Genomic DNA, 11,757 nt, shown 5'->3' with positions numbered 1-11,757 from the left:
CAATGATGTATTGTAAACACGGCTTTATTTGGGGGAAGATGCGTGGGCGGAAGACTTTAATGCGTGTGTGCGTATATTTTTTTTTGTTTTAAAAAAGGTGTCAACATTCTTACTAAATTATTGAATGAGTTAATGGTAATTATTTTTTTCTGTACTTGTAAAATAAATTAAAAAAAAAAAAAAAAACAATTGATTGTACGTTGCATATCACATCACAATTACATAATTTTTTTTAAATTTTGTTGAAAAATGTAACCCTACAATAATATGCAAGTGATTTGTACATGATTAAAAAAAAAAACTATAAATAAAATAAACTTTTACCAACAGAGAATAACTTTTTATTGTATAATTATGTATCGCAATAACTTATCACCAACACTTTTGTGCATTTATTAATGCATTTTTTTCAATTACAACAATTCTATTCTCGAGAACAGCAGTAGGCCTCACAAGTAAAATATATTTACGATGAATCAAAGTTGAAATATTTTGATTAAATGGGACTAAAAATCATTATAAAAATATACTATACCATAAGACCACTCATACATAGCCAGAAATTGGACTACTACGGCTTTCTGACCAATGAGAAGATCAAAAAAGACTCTTTCTCTTTTTCGAGGATATGTGCACGATGAATATCAGGTCAATTTAGTTTCCACATGAAAGATAATTAATTATTACCTTTGTTTTCAAAACATTACCTACGAAAACAGCATCAAGTAGGCCTTTGAGTTCCTACATAATTTTTTAAACAAATTTACCTCTTCACTCATTTGTGAGATTTTCCAATATTCTTAAGAAATCGTTTTAAATCATTGAAAACTCATTGTATTGCATAAATAATAAAATGTGGATCCACGTAATTATTACGAAATTAATCCCAATTGAAACAGAAAAGGTCAATCTCGCGCTCACATCCATTAAGAAAACCCACACAGCTGCTGTACTTATATATACATCACACGTTCACCACATCACAGTCACCTGCATGTTTAGCTCCGATCTTCGATTTTTCAAAGGGCGTTGTCTAGTGTACGACCGATTTTTATGTGCGCGCGCCGCGCGCACGTGTGTGTGGGTGTGTTGTAGTTGAGTCGCGACTCAACTTGAAGGTAATTTTTTTTTTTTTTTTTTTTCGTTTAACGCGAGGAATTTTCGAAAAATCGGTAGTGCGTATCGTTTAGTAGTGGTACTGGCTGCGGCGAGGAAGAACAATGGGCGAGTCAACGATGAGGCTTTTGACGCTCTTGTGTGTTGCATTAACGCTCGGTTAGTTGCCTTTTTAATTATTATCATTATTATCATCAGCTCATAACCTGTTGGTGGAACACTTGTTGACGATCGCTTTCGCTCCCTCAGCAGAGAAAGTTTTCCCTTCGATCACCTTTTTTTTACAATAATGAGTTTGATGCGTTTTTTTTTTGTTTTTTTTTTTCGATTATACGTACATGGGGTTTTGTAAAAATATATCCCTGTTAATGCGCTTACGTGACTGTGTGCGTGTCACAGCATAGGAATTTCTAGATTCTATTGATCGGTCTCGATGTACCAAGGCTGAATGATTTTTTTTAATTTTTCGTAAACCTTCCCGTTTTTTTTTCGCCCGTACGGATTATCTTTTTTCCCCCATTTTTCAAAAGCCGATTTTTTGTGTTTATTCGTTTCGAATCACAAACATGTAATTGGTGGGGAGTGAGAGTTTAATTATCTAGACATTATTCGGATTTTAGATAAATAAAATTTTTCTTCAAATACGTATCCAAAATCTTGAAAAACGTGCTGTACCAATGAAAATACCTTAGTTTTCGTATCTCCTAGATCTTTCCCAATCCCGTGTATTGTTTTATCAAAAAAACTTTGGGGCAGGTATTTTTCCTCAACTACACCAAGCATATCGTTTATTTTACGAATATGAGCTCGAGAGATGAGTACCTAATTGTGTCGAATTAATTTGATCGTGTCCCCAGTTGGCCCGAGCGCCCAAGAAACGTGCCAAATTCCCCTGATAATAAGGGGCGCTTGGTCATCGTGGGAAAACGGACAGCCCACTTTGACCGAAATCAACGCCGAAACCATGACCAGCAGGGGATACTGCGTCGACATGAAAGAGGAATACCATGTCAATTACACGTTCGTCTTCCGCCAAGACGTATGCTTCCACTGCGTCAAGTTGATCGTTCGGACTGTCAATGTCCTGGAAAAACTTGAAAGTATGTACATTGCTATATATATATTCCTTAAAATTTACTTATAGGGGCACCAACGAAACAAAAAAAAAAAAAAAAAAATACTTTTTTTCAGCCGGTTGCGTGAATCTCCCATCCGGCGTCGAGCCTACGGTAGAAAACGTTTGCAGGGGCTTAAAAGCCGACCAACAACTCATCACTCTGTTTTCCGAAAATTTCGTACCCGTCAACTGCAGGTCCTCCCTCGAAGGAGTCTGGCAATTCACCTATCAGGTACAATCACACGTTCCATTAGAATAACAAAGTTCTTACACGTGCACGTAGCAATGAGTTTAAGGAGAGAAAAAAAATGACGTTTAATTTCAGAACAAATTTCGGTTCACCGGCGAGTGCAATCACCCGGACGCCCAAATTCGCTCGTGTCAAACGGCAGGGACCCAATTCTTCATCACCAATCAAAAATTCAACATCACGTACAAGCAGTGCCCGGGCATGAAAGGAACTTTCGATGGAGGTAAGCAAAAAAAAAAAAAATAAATAAATAAATAAACAAATAAAAATGAAATAGTACAATGGTGAATGTGTAAACGTTCGGGGGAACTTTGGCAGTGGTGGAGTACAGTTGTTTGGGGGACTGGTTCGTGGACAAGAACCATTACTTCGCCGTGGCGAACACCAAGGAGTCGCGCAAGGACGAGAAGTACCGGTGTTTTTTGAAAAACCGGGACGACGATCTTTACATCGGGGTGTCGATAACGGCCGAGTGCAACGTACTCAAGAGCGTGGAAAAAAGCCCGGAGCGTCTGCGCATCACCCCGGTGAAGACGGAGGTGGTCGAGCCGGGCTGTCGGCTGCCGCAGAACATGTCCGGCAATTGGATCAACACGGCCAACATCGACGCCGACGTGTTCATCAACGAGACGCACATCATCGAGACGTGGTATCCGGATTCCGGGAGGTACAGGAAGACCATCTACACGTGCCGCGAGACCAGAGACACGCGCTTCATGATGGCCAGACTTACGGTGGACGGATGGTAAGAGTTTCGGGAAAATACAATAATATATTATACCAACGCATTTTTAGGGAGGGGTGATCACGTGATAAGTATTTTCGATTATTAAACCTGTATTTCGCACGCATAGCTATTCGCGACCTGAAAATTAAATTGGTAACGTTTCGTTGACCAAGAAATCGCTTTTCTTTTACAGAGTATATATTTAAATGTTCCGTGCAAATACTGTAGACAGTTTGCGCTGAAAACCCATCATGTTAGTTTACACATCAAAAACTCCACGAATCGTTAAAAACAAAAGGATAAATATTTCACGAATTTTTTGAAAGCCAAGGAAAAGGGTGAAATGCGAAAGTTTTTGCAATCTTTTACTCTCAACGTTGGAGAATTTTCGATTAAAAAAAAAAAAAAAAAAATTATCTATTAAATTTGACTGCTTCTTGGAACGACAAACGATATTTTAATGTGACTAAGAAGTTTTTACCTGTTTTAAGCTGTATATACAAGACCTAACAGCGTTTTTCACAACTTTTTTGTCTCTCATAGCCAAAAAGATTTCGTTTGCTTCGACTTTGTGCCACAGCATCACAACATTATTAGGTACAGAAAAGGTTTGGCTGTCATCAAGGACGATTTTCACACGGTGTGTTCTTGGGTTAAATTCAAAAATGAAAAGGAATGGAAGTACGATTTGTTCTTGGGTGAGAAACAAAAATTACATGTAACCTTTTTTTTTTTTTTTTAACCATTCCAATGCACCAGTAAAATATACCATTTTACTTTCGTTCTTTTAGCAAAGGATCCAGTTCCCGTAAGGTGTCCAGTGGCAGGGAAATTCAGCTTCAAGCAAACAGGAGACGTCCTCTTCCAAACTCGGATCCTCGGTGGTGTTACCGATTCACCTCGACCTGATGTACGATGCAAACAAGTCATTTCCGATTTTTCAGTGTGCGGTACCGATCAAAAGGAAATCGCGATTGACGAGAGGTATTGTTTGACCGTCGATCACTTGGGCCGACCCATCGATATATACAGTGAGTACATTTCGTATTTTCCAATCTTCGAGATAAGGGCCATTTGATCGTGGAATGTAACTCTCTTAGGCGAGCCTGACTACAAAATGAAGTGTATTGGATATTTCAAAGAGAACTTGAAATCTTACCTAATTACTTTCGACGAGCGTGACCCGTACAGTAAATATCACTGCTGGGTGTATCAGAGAGCCGATCTCAACAGGGTTCTCATGTCACAAGCTATTGGTTCGTTCTGCGATATTAAACAAGACGTGACCAGTTCGAACTATACCGAGGGTGCTGCAGTTGCCCTTGATTTGGAGGTGAGTTTCGTACTATCAAAAAAAAAGTAACAGCGACTCAAATAAACTCGTTTATCAATTTGATTGTAATCGTAGGAATACGAAAGAGAACGAGACCAGTGCCCAATGTGGTTCGATGATGGATCCAATCCTTGGGTTAAAACTGAAACTTACTATCAAGTTTTCCATTTTGGATCTTACAACTCAGTGGCAGCGGTTTATTGCAGTCTTTTGCTGATAGCTTTTATATTACCAATACACTTTTTACGTTCTTAGTCGAATGAACAATTATTGTTCATATGATAGGTATAGCTTTGTGTGCTACAGCTACTGTAGTGTACCGAGTTAAGTCCATGAGCGAGTTTAAGGTTTGAATCTCATGTTAGGAAGTATAGTGCTTAATTTTTCGAATTTTTAAAATTCTTATTTAGTAAATGTTCCGTCCAATTCAGCGAAGAGTTCGCTAAAATTTTTCAAGTGCCTGATATAGAATTATAAGTACAATCATAGGAATAAAGTCATGTCTAGATATAATTCACTTTCAACTGAGGTGAATAATAATAAAAATAAAAATAGAAATAACTATGACATTTTAACTACGCATTAATTATCGACCAAATTTTAATAGGGTAATTAATTAAATATTGAAAACCAGGTATGATTAATATGTTTGTATATGATCTAAAAGTATTTTAAATGTACAATATTTCATGACTTAACGTGTAAAACCTAAAAATGAACAAATTTGTATTTTTATAAGCTATGTTATAAATTTATATACATTTTGTTACAATTGTAAAACAAATAAAATCATTTCTAAACAATGATGAATAGTTGATACTCTATACTACGTAATACCTCAAAATATAGTGATACAGTAAAAAAAAGCAGATTTATTTTGTCCAACTGACTTTGGGTATATCAAAGTGCTCGGTCAGACTGTCCAGATGTCTATTAAATTCTTCCACGCGTTGTTTGTGTGTTTTTGAAGCTTTTAACTTTATTCTTTCGTTTTGCTATAAAACAAAAATGTCAATTTTCACATCTAGTCAAAATATTGAATAATTTCTTATACCATAATACACAGAATGAGCCTTACCGTTTTTTCCTTCATTTTTTGAAAGGCAATTTCTGCTTTGGTCTTCTTCAACTCGACAGCAGGTGGGTTATCTTCTTGTATTATTTTTGCCACCTCCACTAATTTTTTTTCATCTTTGATCTTCTTTTTTTTCCTAGAAACAAGTTTAAATTGATAAAAAAAAAAAAAAAAAGGGAATATGAATAACTTTAAACAGTGCACAAGTCACTTGACAAGCAACATGTAAACAAACTAAAATAACCTCTCAAACAATACTCTCTGCATTGGAGACGACTAATTTAAACATTAATCAGTTAAAAACAATACGTTTAAATCGATAACAGTTTTTAGCGGTATACATTTTACAAAAATATAAAACAGGAATAAAAAAAATCTTGGCTTACTTCTTCCCACTCGAGTCGCTAGTTTTCAGCTTCAAGGGTCCTTTGGCCACGTATGCATATGGATCATCGGGATCTTGATTAGACGGAGACATTTCGATAAAGTATTACAAGATTCACCAAATAAACGAACTATATTTTGTTTTGCTCCTCAAAGTAGAAATGAATCAAAGTGTCAGTGACAAAACAATAAACAAAACACACGGAGCCATATTGCAAGAAACGTCACAAAATACCAACTGTGAGAAAAAAAAATTAAGAGCGCCCAGAGTGGCAGCACTGACAAAGCGCCAAAATTCAAACTGAGCAAATGGAATGTAATTTAACGCGAAAAATACGTTTCATCACTTTTCTCCCGAATCGATGTAAGATAAACGATCTCATGGAATAAATTGGTTGCTGTTTTGTTTTTATTTAATTCTTACAAAATCGGTGGTTCATTTTCCTCGTGGGCAACGAGTTAATTTTCTCGAAAGGTTTACAGTCAGCTACGTTTATCACGTTAGAAGAAAAAAGATAAATTCTTTTCGAGCACATCACGTATGATTTCGCTTACGAGAGACCGAGCGCGAAACGAGTAAATAGATCGCTAATATTACATTATATACAGAAAAATCTTTAAATTGTGCCAATAACGCCCCGTATAAATACACATGTACATTTATCGGTTGTTATCAGTCGTTGAGAGTTGCATAATATGCGAATGAATCTGCATAGATGCATTTAAATATGCAAATAACTTTTTAGTAATAAATTCGATTGATTGCTACACTGGCTGTTGTTATAAAAATATGCGTTTTGCTCGCTAACGGTACTTATATTATACATGTATGCACCAACTTTGGAGGTGAGCTTGGATACGTATAGGCACAAGTAAATTGCTTGATTGCATTTTCAGGAGAGTTATATAATTAATTAGCTCGGCGGAAGAGTCAAGGGTCACTTTTTGTGTATGCATAGGTCGGTGTATAATGTATGCCTCTGCCTCGAGCGGTGACCTTAGGATTTCTATATATATCCATGGTGCAAACTTTTTTTTTGCTCGTGCAATGTAAATTACGTTCGTTTCTTGATCTTTTTTCAATCGATGTGAAATGTACTCAATGAAATATCGAATTTTCATTTTTACTGGCATTATTTTTTTAAATATTTTTATAATAGAAATTGAGACTGAATGTATCAAAGAATGTGTGCAAATGTAATTCTCTAATAATAATTACATCACATACCTATACGTATTCGTCAAAAATCACGCACTTTATAAAATTTGGCGAGGCTTTGTGGATATACATTTGTAGAATATTTCAAAAGTTCAAATTCCTTCCCGTGTGAGTTTACCCCACTCTTCCTAGCGTGTATTTCGACACAAACGCATATAGTAGATACGCGGGATATGCACTTTCACGCAGATCCAAGTGTATACCTGAAATTCCCACAGCACCACCCGACGTCTCACCAGACGAATTAATTATACATTCTTGATAGAATAACTTTTTGTCTCTCTTAAAATGAAATTGCCAAGCCGAGCTACGTCGAGTTTACCAAATAATGCCAAGTGTGCGACAGAGGGTACCGATTTCTGTTTCAGCCGAGCGCACGAGGAGTTCAAGTTACCGATTTTTGGCTACCCACCGATATTCGTCGAAATAATGCATGTAGTGGCAAAGCATCCAGAATTTTGTGCGCACTTACTACACTGGCAGCGTTCGATTTAACGACAAAGTATCGAAGATCCAACCAATCGCGAAGATTAGTCTGTAATGTGATCGATCTAAACATTATTGTCGTGGCAGAGTTCCGATTGACAACAATCGACCGTTGACGTTTCCTTATGGCCCAACAGACGAAAGATCGGTAAGCATTTATAGTCATTTCTCACGAAATGCGGAAGTGCGTAGGCATGCAACCTGCGACGAATGTATTGAACTGTTGTCCGGAAAAATCTCGCGAGCGAAATGCAGACTCGAAGGTGAACAGGACAAGTCGTAAAGTCCCGATTGTTACGTTATGTCATATAATGCTATATATAATAGGAGGAGAAGGAACGTCATCTCTTTTTTGCTCGCAGACGCGTGATTCCCCGAAAGTTGTAATTTTTTTTCCTTGCAATAGCCGATTAATGTTTCTAGTAACGTAGTATGTTTTTCCAGCGTGAAACGATGCCTCGCGAATACACTGTCGGCGACTATATGCCGTAGAATGTACACACACACGCGCGCGGGGGGCACGTGCTCGAGTCGAAAGGTTTACAACTTATGCGCGAATATTGAATTTCCGCTCTGCTCCCTCTTTCTCTCGATTGCCTTGGACTGAATTAAATCCTATATACATATAACACCACTCGAAAAATCACCGATATAGAAACCACGTAATACGCGCAGTTAAATGCACACATATGTATGTATGTATCAATACACGCTTACATATACAGCTGACAGGATTATTGAGCAACATGTTGTACACATGGGCGTGCGTAATAATAAATTGCACACTCGCGCGTTACCGAACGTCCAACGAAATTCGTATCACAACTGTATCAAAATTATCCGTTTAACCGATGCATGACTCATTTTATTGTAAATTTAGCGGACGAAGGAAAAAAAAAAAAAAGTAGCCGTACTCACTTTCTTGCGATTTTCAATTTCCGCAGATGTTTGCGAGTATTTTAGCTCGTTGGAAATAGTATCGTATTTGCAGGTAATGCGTGCAGGTATAGTTTGATACGAAATTGGAAGAAAATACTTGGGGAGAGTCGAGAGAGAGGTGAGATCGCGTGCAGGGACGAAAATGATCGAGGCCTATATTATACTTTGCCAAGCTGTACACACACGCGCATGTCTCGATCGTGGCCAACCATCGGTTTCTCAATCGTTTATCAGATTTTCTCGGGCCTTTTTTCCTTTTTTTTTTTTTTTTTTTTTTCTTCATCTACGAGGAACCACTTTTTGCCTACATGGACCAGTTTCTGCCCGCTATACTCGCAGCTTTTTGATTATCGGAACTTTCCGAGAGTCACAAACAAATGATATACGTACATGAGCAGTGTTTTCTTATTATCATTATTATTGGCCAATCGGATTCTTTGGTCGACAAGTCGTTGCACTATAGATCCATCTTTACATCACTCAGCCATTGACATGGACTTAAACCATCTTCAAGGGTTCCATGTAAAAAAGAAAAAAAAAAATCACCATTCAATATATGTGAAAAAGTCCAACGTTCAGCCCAATTGTTATTCATCGCCGGACGGTAATGTATAAAACTGAGGTCACGTTGACGACGTGTCTCTGAGGACCATGTGCGAGTCCAATGCTTGTATAGATGGACCCCGAAGGTTTTCTGTGGACGATCCAGTGTCTCAGAGCCAAACCAAGGTAGGATTTTCTCACATATTTCTAATTGATCATTTTCCGAGATGTTAGCAGTAAATGGTGCGTTTTTTCAAATTGAACCGATATTTTCAAAGTGGATCGAAGCATAGGCAATCGTTTTGAGTATTTCCGCTCGAGAGAATATAGTTTAGGTGGATCGACAGATAAGTATTTTTTGCGACAGTAAAATATCCGCGAGTTTATACAACTTGGGTAATTCACGATAATCCGGCAAACATGGTTTCTCCGACAAAAAATACCTTACCCTGCATACGCGAAGAAGAAGAGACGCGATAAAAAGTCATTTCGCGGAACATTTTACCATTTGAGCTCACGAGGTGTATCAACCTTGTGGTGCAAATCGCACTTTTATCACCCGCAAATGAAGTTTATAATCCGCGGAAATTTTTTTTTTTCTCCCAGGAAAGGCTGATTTTCGTTGTGGTCCGATAAAAAAACCGCCTCAATGGACCCCCGTCTTCCGAGATGCGTACCCGTATACCCTCGGTTGAACGAACCTGTGGCTCCTTTTAATAGGCGTGACCCTACATGTAAATTGTATTTACAGCAAAAATGGAGGAGAAAAAAAAAAGGGGGTACGCATACACATGCATCAATCGAGCAATTTTCTGCGCGAACGCGATAGTTGTACTCGAGTCGCGTACGCACACACGTGTTTTTTTATGCGCAGGGGTGATCTGACGGGTGTCGATCATTGTTCCGATGCAGTTTATTTCAAACGCGCAGGTGCACGAGCCCGTATTTTATTACGCTCGTATATACCGGAAAAAAGAATAACCGAGTCTATTCCGATGCTCGAGGACTCGCGGTACATCGTGAATAATCAAGACTTTCGGAGGAACAATTCGAACAAAAGGAAAAACAAGCTTGTAGGAAAGACTGCGCTTTTTGTATGCAAAGCACGACTAATATACATTACTTGAATATACCGCCGCAGAACAAATTTTAATTATTATATAAACCGCGTTTTTTTCACAAGTTTTTGTGTTTCATCCTTAGTTTTGAGTTTTTTCGGCCCAACGCTTTGCTGCGGAATCTTCATTTGGATCGAAGTCGATAATTTAATTCATTGTTAATTTCCTTCACACGCGCGTATAATGTATAATACGCGCGATGTAAAATACTCGGATGACGCTAATTTTAGGATCAATAATTGTTTTACAGACTTTGTAATCATTTAAATATTTGCTTCGATAATTAAATATTAAGTTCCACACTCTTACACGAAGCGCTGGTGCCTCAAATCTTCGGTGCATTCATTCAATAATTTTCTCATGTAAACACATGTGGTGTCTCTGTCTATTATGATGATGCCTCGAGTTTTTATATGTTTGAGTTAGCCCAATAAAATATCCATATTCGTTGCAAATAAAAACAGTTAATTTCATTAACGGTCACGATTGCATATTATCCAACGAATTATTTGATCGATCAACTCGCCGTTGCATGGTAATGATTGATTATTTATCGTTACATCAAATATTGAACACATAAGATCACCAACCGAAAAAAGTAAAACTCGTTTGATGAATTTTTACTTGCACAGGGATCGTGCATATAAAGCCGATACGTTAAAAGGAAGGCCAGTACTGAGTTCAAGTCTGTCAACGTGGAAGGTGAAACCTGCTTAAGCACCCTAAGGAAGTGTACCTACTTAAAGCTGAATTTTAACAGATTTGTATCGGTACGAGGAAGATGTCAACTCAGAACAACAAAAATTGCGAAGAAAAGTTAATTAATGTACATTCATCTTTTTTTTTTTTCCTTATTTTTTAACAAACCAATTAAAAACTAGATTCTGGTATTCTACCAGAAAATTCGATACTTTTGCATTCAATGAAAAGTAACGCGCGTACGTTGATTTTCATTAAACGTTTCGTTAAATTATGGATTTATAAAATTGCCATGATGTAAAAAAAAACGCAAGTCACAACGAGCGATTCGATCGTGATTGCAAGTAGGTTTTTAAAATCGATCGAGCCTGTCCGTAACATAGTTGATGTTTGATCTTTTTGTTGGGCGAAGAAAAAAAAAAATTAAAAAATTCCACCTACAATTACTCGTCGTCCAATCGAAAAGTGGGGAAAAAACTTTACAAGCCAGTTTACGCGACGCATATGCAATAATTGTCTCACAAAGATGACCAGCTCGCACCGGCAATCATCGAGCTCGCGACGTGGGAGGAAGATAAAAAAAAAAAAAAAAAAAAAAAAAAAAAAAAAAAAAAAAAAAAAATCTAGAATAAGCAAATTCCGATCACGAAAGCAATGATTTTTTTTTTTTTCTATTACGAGATAATTTGCAAATTCATGAAGAGAGCACAGCTGCACGGGATGATCGGCCTTGGGGAGCTCGCGCGGGTCC

At 37.5% G+C, this 11,757-nt stretch overlaps 2 protein-coding genes across 2 annotated transcripts; one reads left to right on the top strand and one right to left on the bottom strand.

The window, feature by feature from the left end:
- Nucleotides 1–1,129: 1,129 nt before the first annotated feature.
- udt (protein undicht) lies at nucleotides 1,130–5,322 on the top strand. Its single transcript, XM_089598182.1, has 9 exons — nucleotides 1,130–1,275; nucleotides 1,974–2,216; nucleotides 2,308–2,465; nucleotides 2,559–2,706; nucleotides 2,802–3,228; nucleotides 3,754–3,908; nucleotides 4,002–4,241; nucleotides 4,311–4,543; nucleotides 4,619–5,322. Exons 1-9 carry the CDS (start codon nucleotides 1,221–1,223, stop codon nucleotides 4,796–4,798), a joined length of 1,839 nt encoding a protein of 612 aa, XP_089454308.1. The 5' UTR covers nucleotides 1,130–1,220; the 3' UTR covers nucleotides 4,799–5,322.
- LOC106640860 (protein FAM32A) lies at nucleotides 5,185–6,360 on the bottom strand. The gene is made up of 3 exons (XM_014355038.2): nucleotides 6,005–6,360; nucleotides 5,622–5,754; nucleotides 5,185–5,538 (listed from the first exon to the last, which is right to left on the bottom strand). Exons 1-3 carry the CDS (start codon nucleotides 6,094–6,096, stop codon nucleotides 5,416–5,418), a joined length of 348 nt encoding a protein of 115 aa, XP_014210524.1. The 5' UTR covers nucleotides 6,097–6,360; the 3' UTR covers nucleotides 5,185–5,415.
- Nucleotides 6,361–11,757: the final 5,397 nt, after the last annotated feature.

This window comes from Copidosoma floridanum, unplaced genomic scaffold, assembly GCF_036245765.1.
Source record: "Copidosoma floridanum isolate Cflo_tuat_1 unplaced genomic scaffold, Cflo_Japanese_pri ptg000006l, whole genome shotgun sequence".
Classification (NCBI taxonomy): Eukaryota; Metazoa; Arthropoda; class Insecta; order Hymenoptera; family Encyrtidae; genus Copidosoma; species Copidosoma floridanum.
Note: the sequence above shows the minus strand (reverse complement) of the source record. Positions and strands in the feature narration are given on the sequence as shown.

What these genes read in the sequence shown, in the direction of transcription:
- udt (XM_089598182.1), top strand. Translation starts at nt 1,221, where the DNA reads ATGGGCGAGTCAACGATGAGGCTTTTGACGCTCTTGTGTGTTGCATTA. An exon ending in GTGTGTTGCATTAACGCTCG is followed by an intron (nt 1,276 to 1,973) that starts GTTAGTTGCCTT and finishes TCGTGTCCCCAG; the next exon opens with TTGGCCCGAGCGCCCAAGAA. An exon ending in GAAGTACGATTTGTTCTTGG is followed by an intron (nt 3,909 to 4,001) that starts GTGAGAAACAAA and finishes TCGTTCTTTTAG; the next exon opens with CAAAGGATCCAGTTCCCGTA.
- LOC106640860 (XM_014355038.2), bottom strand. Translation starts at nt 6,096, where the DNA reads ATGTCTCCGTCTAATCAAGATCCCGATGATCCATATGCATACGTGGCC. An exon ending in AGCGACTCGAGTGGGAAGAA is followed by an intron (nt 5,755 to 6,004) that starts GTAAGCCAAGAT and finishes ACTTGTTTCTAG; the next exon opens with GAAAAAAAAGAAGATCAAAG. An exon ending in AAAAAATGAAGGAAAAAACG is followed by an intron (nt 5,539 to 5,621) that starts GTAAGGCTCATT and finishes TTTGTTTTATAG; the next exon opens with CAAAACGAAAGAATAAAGTT.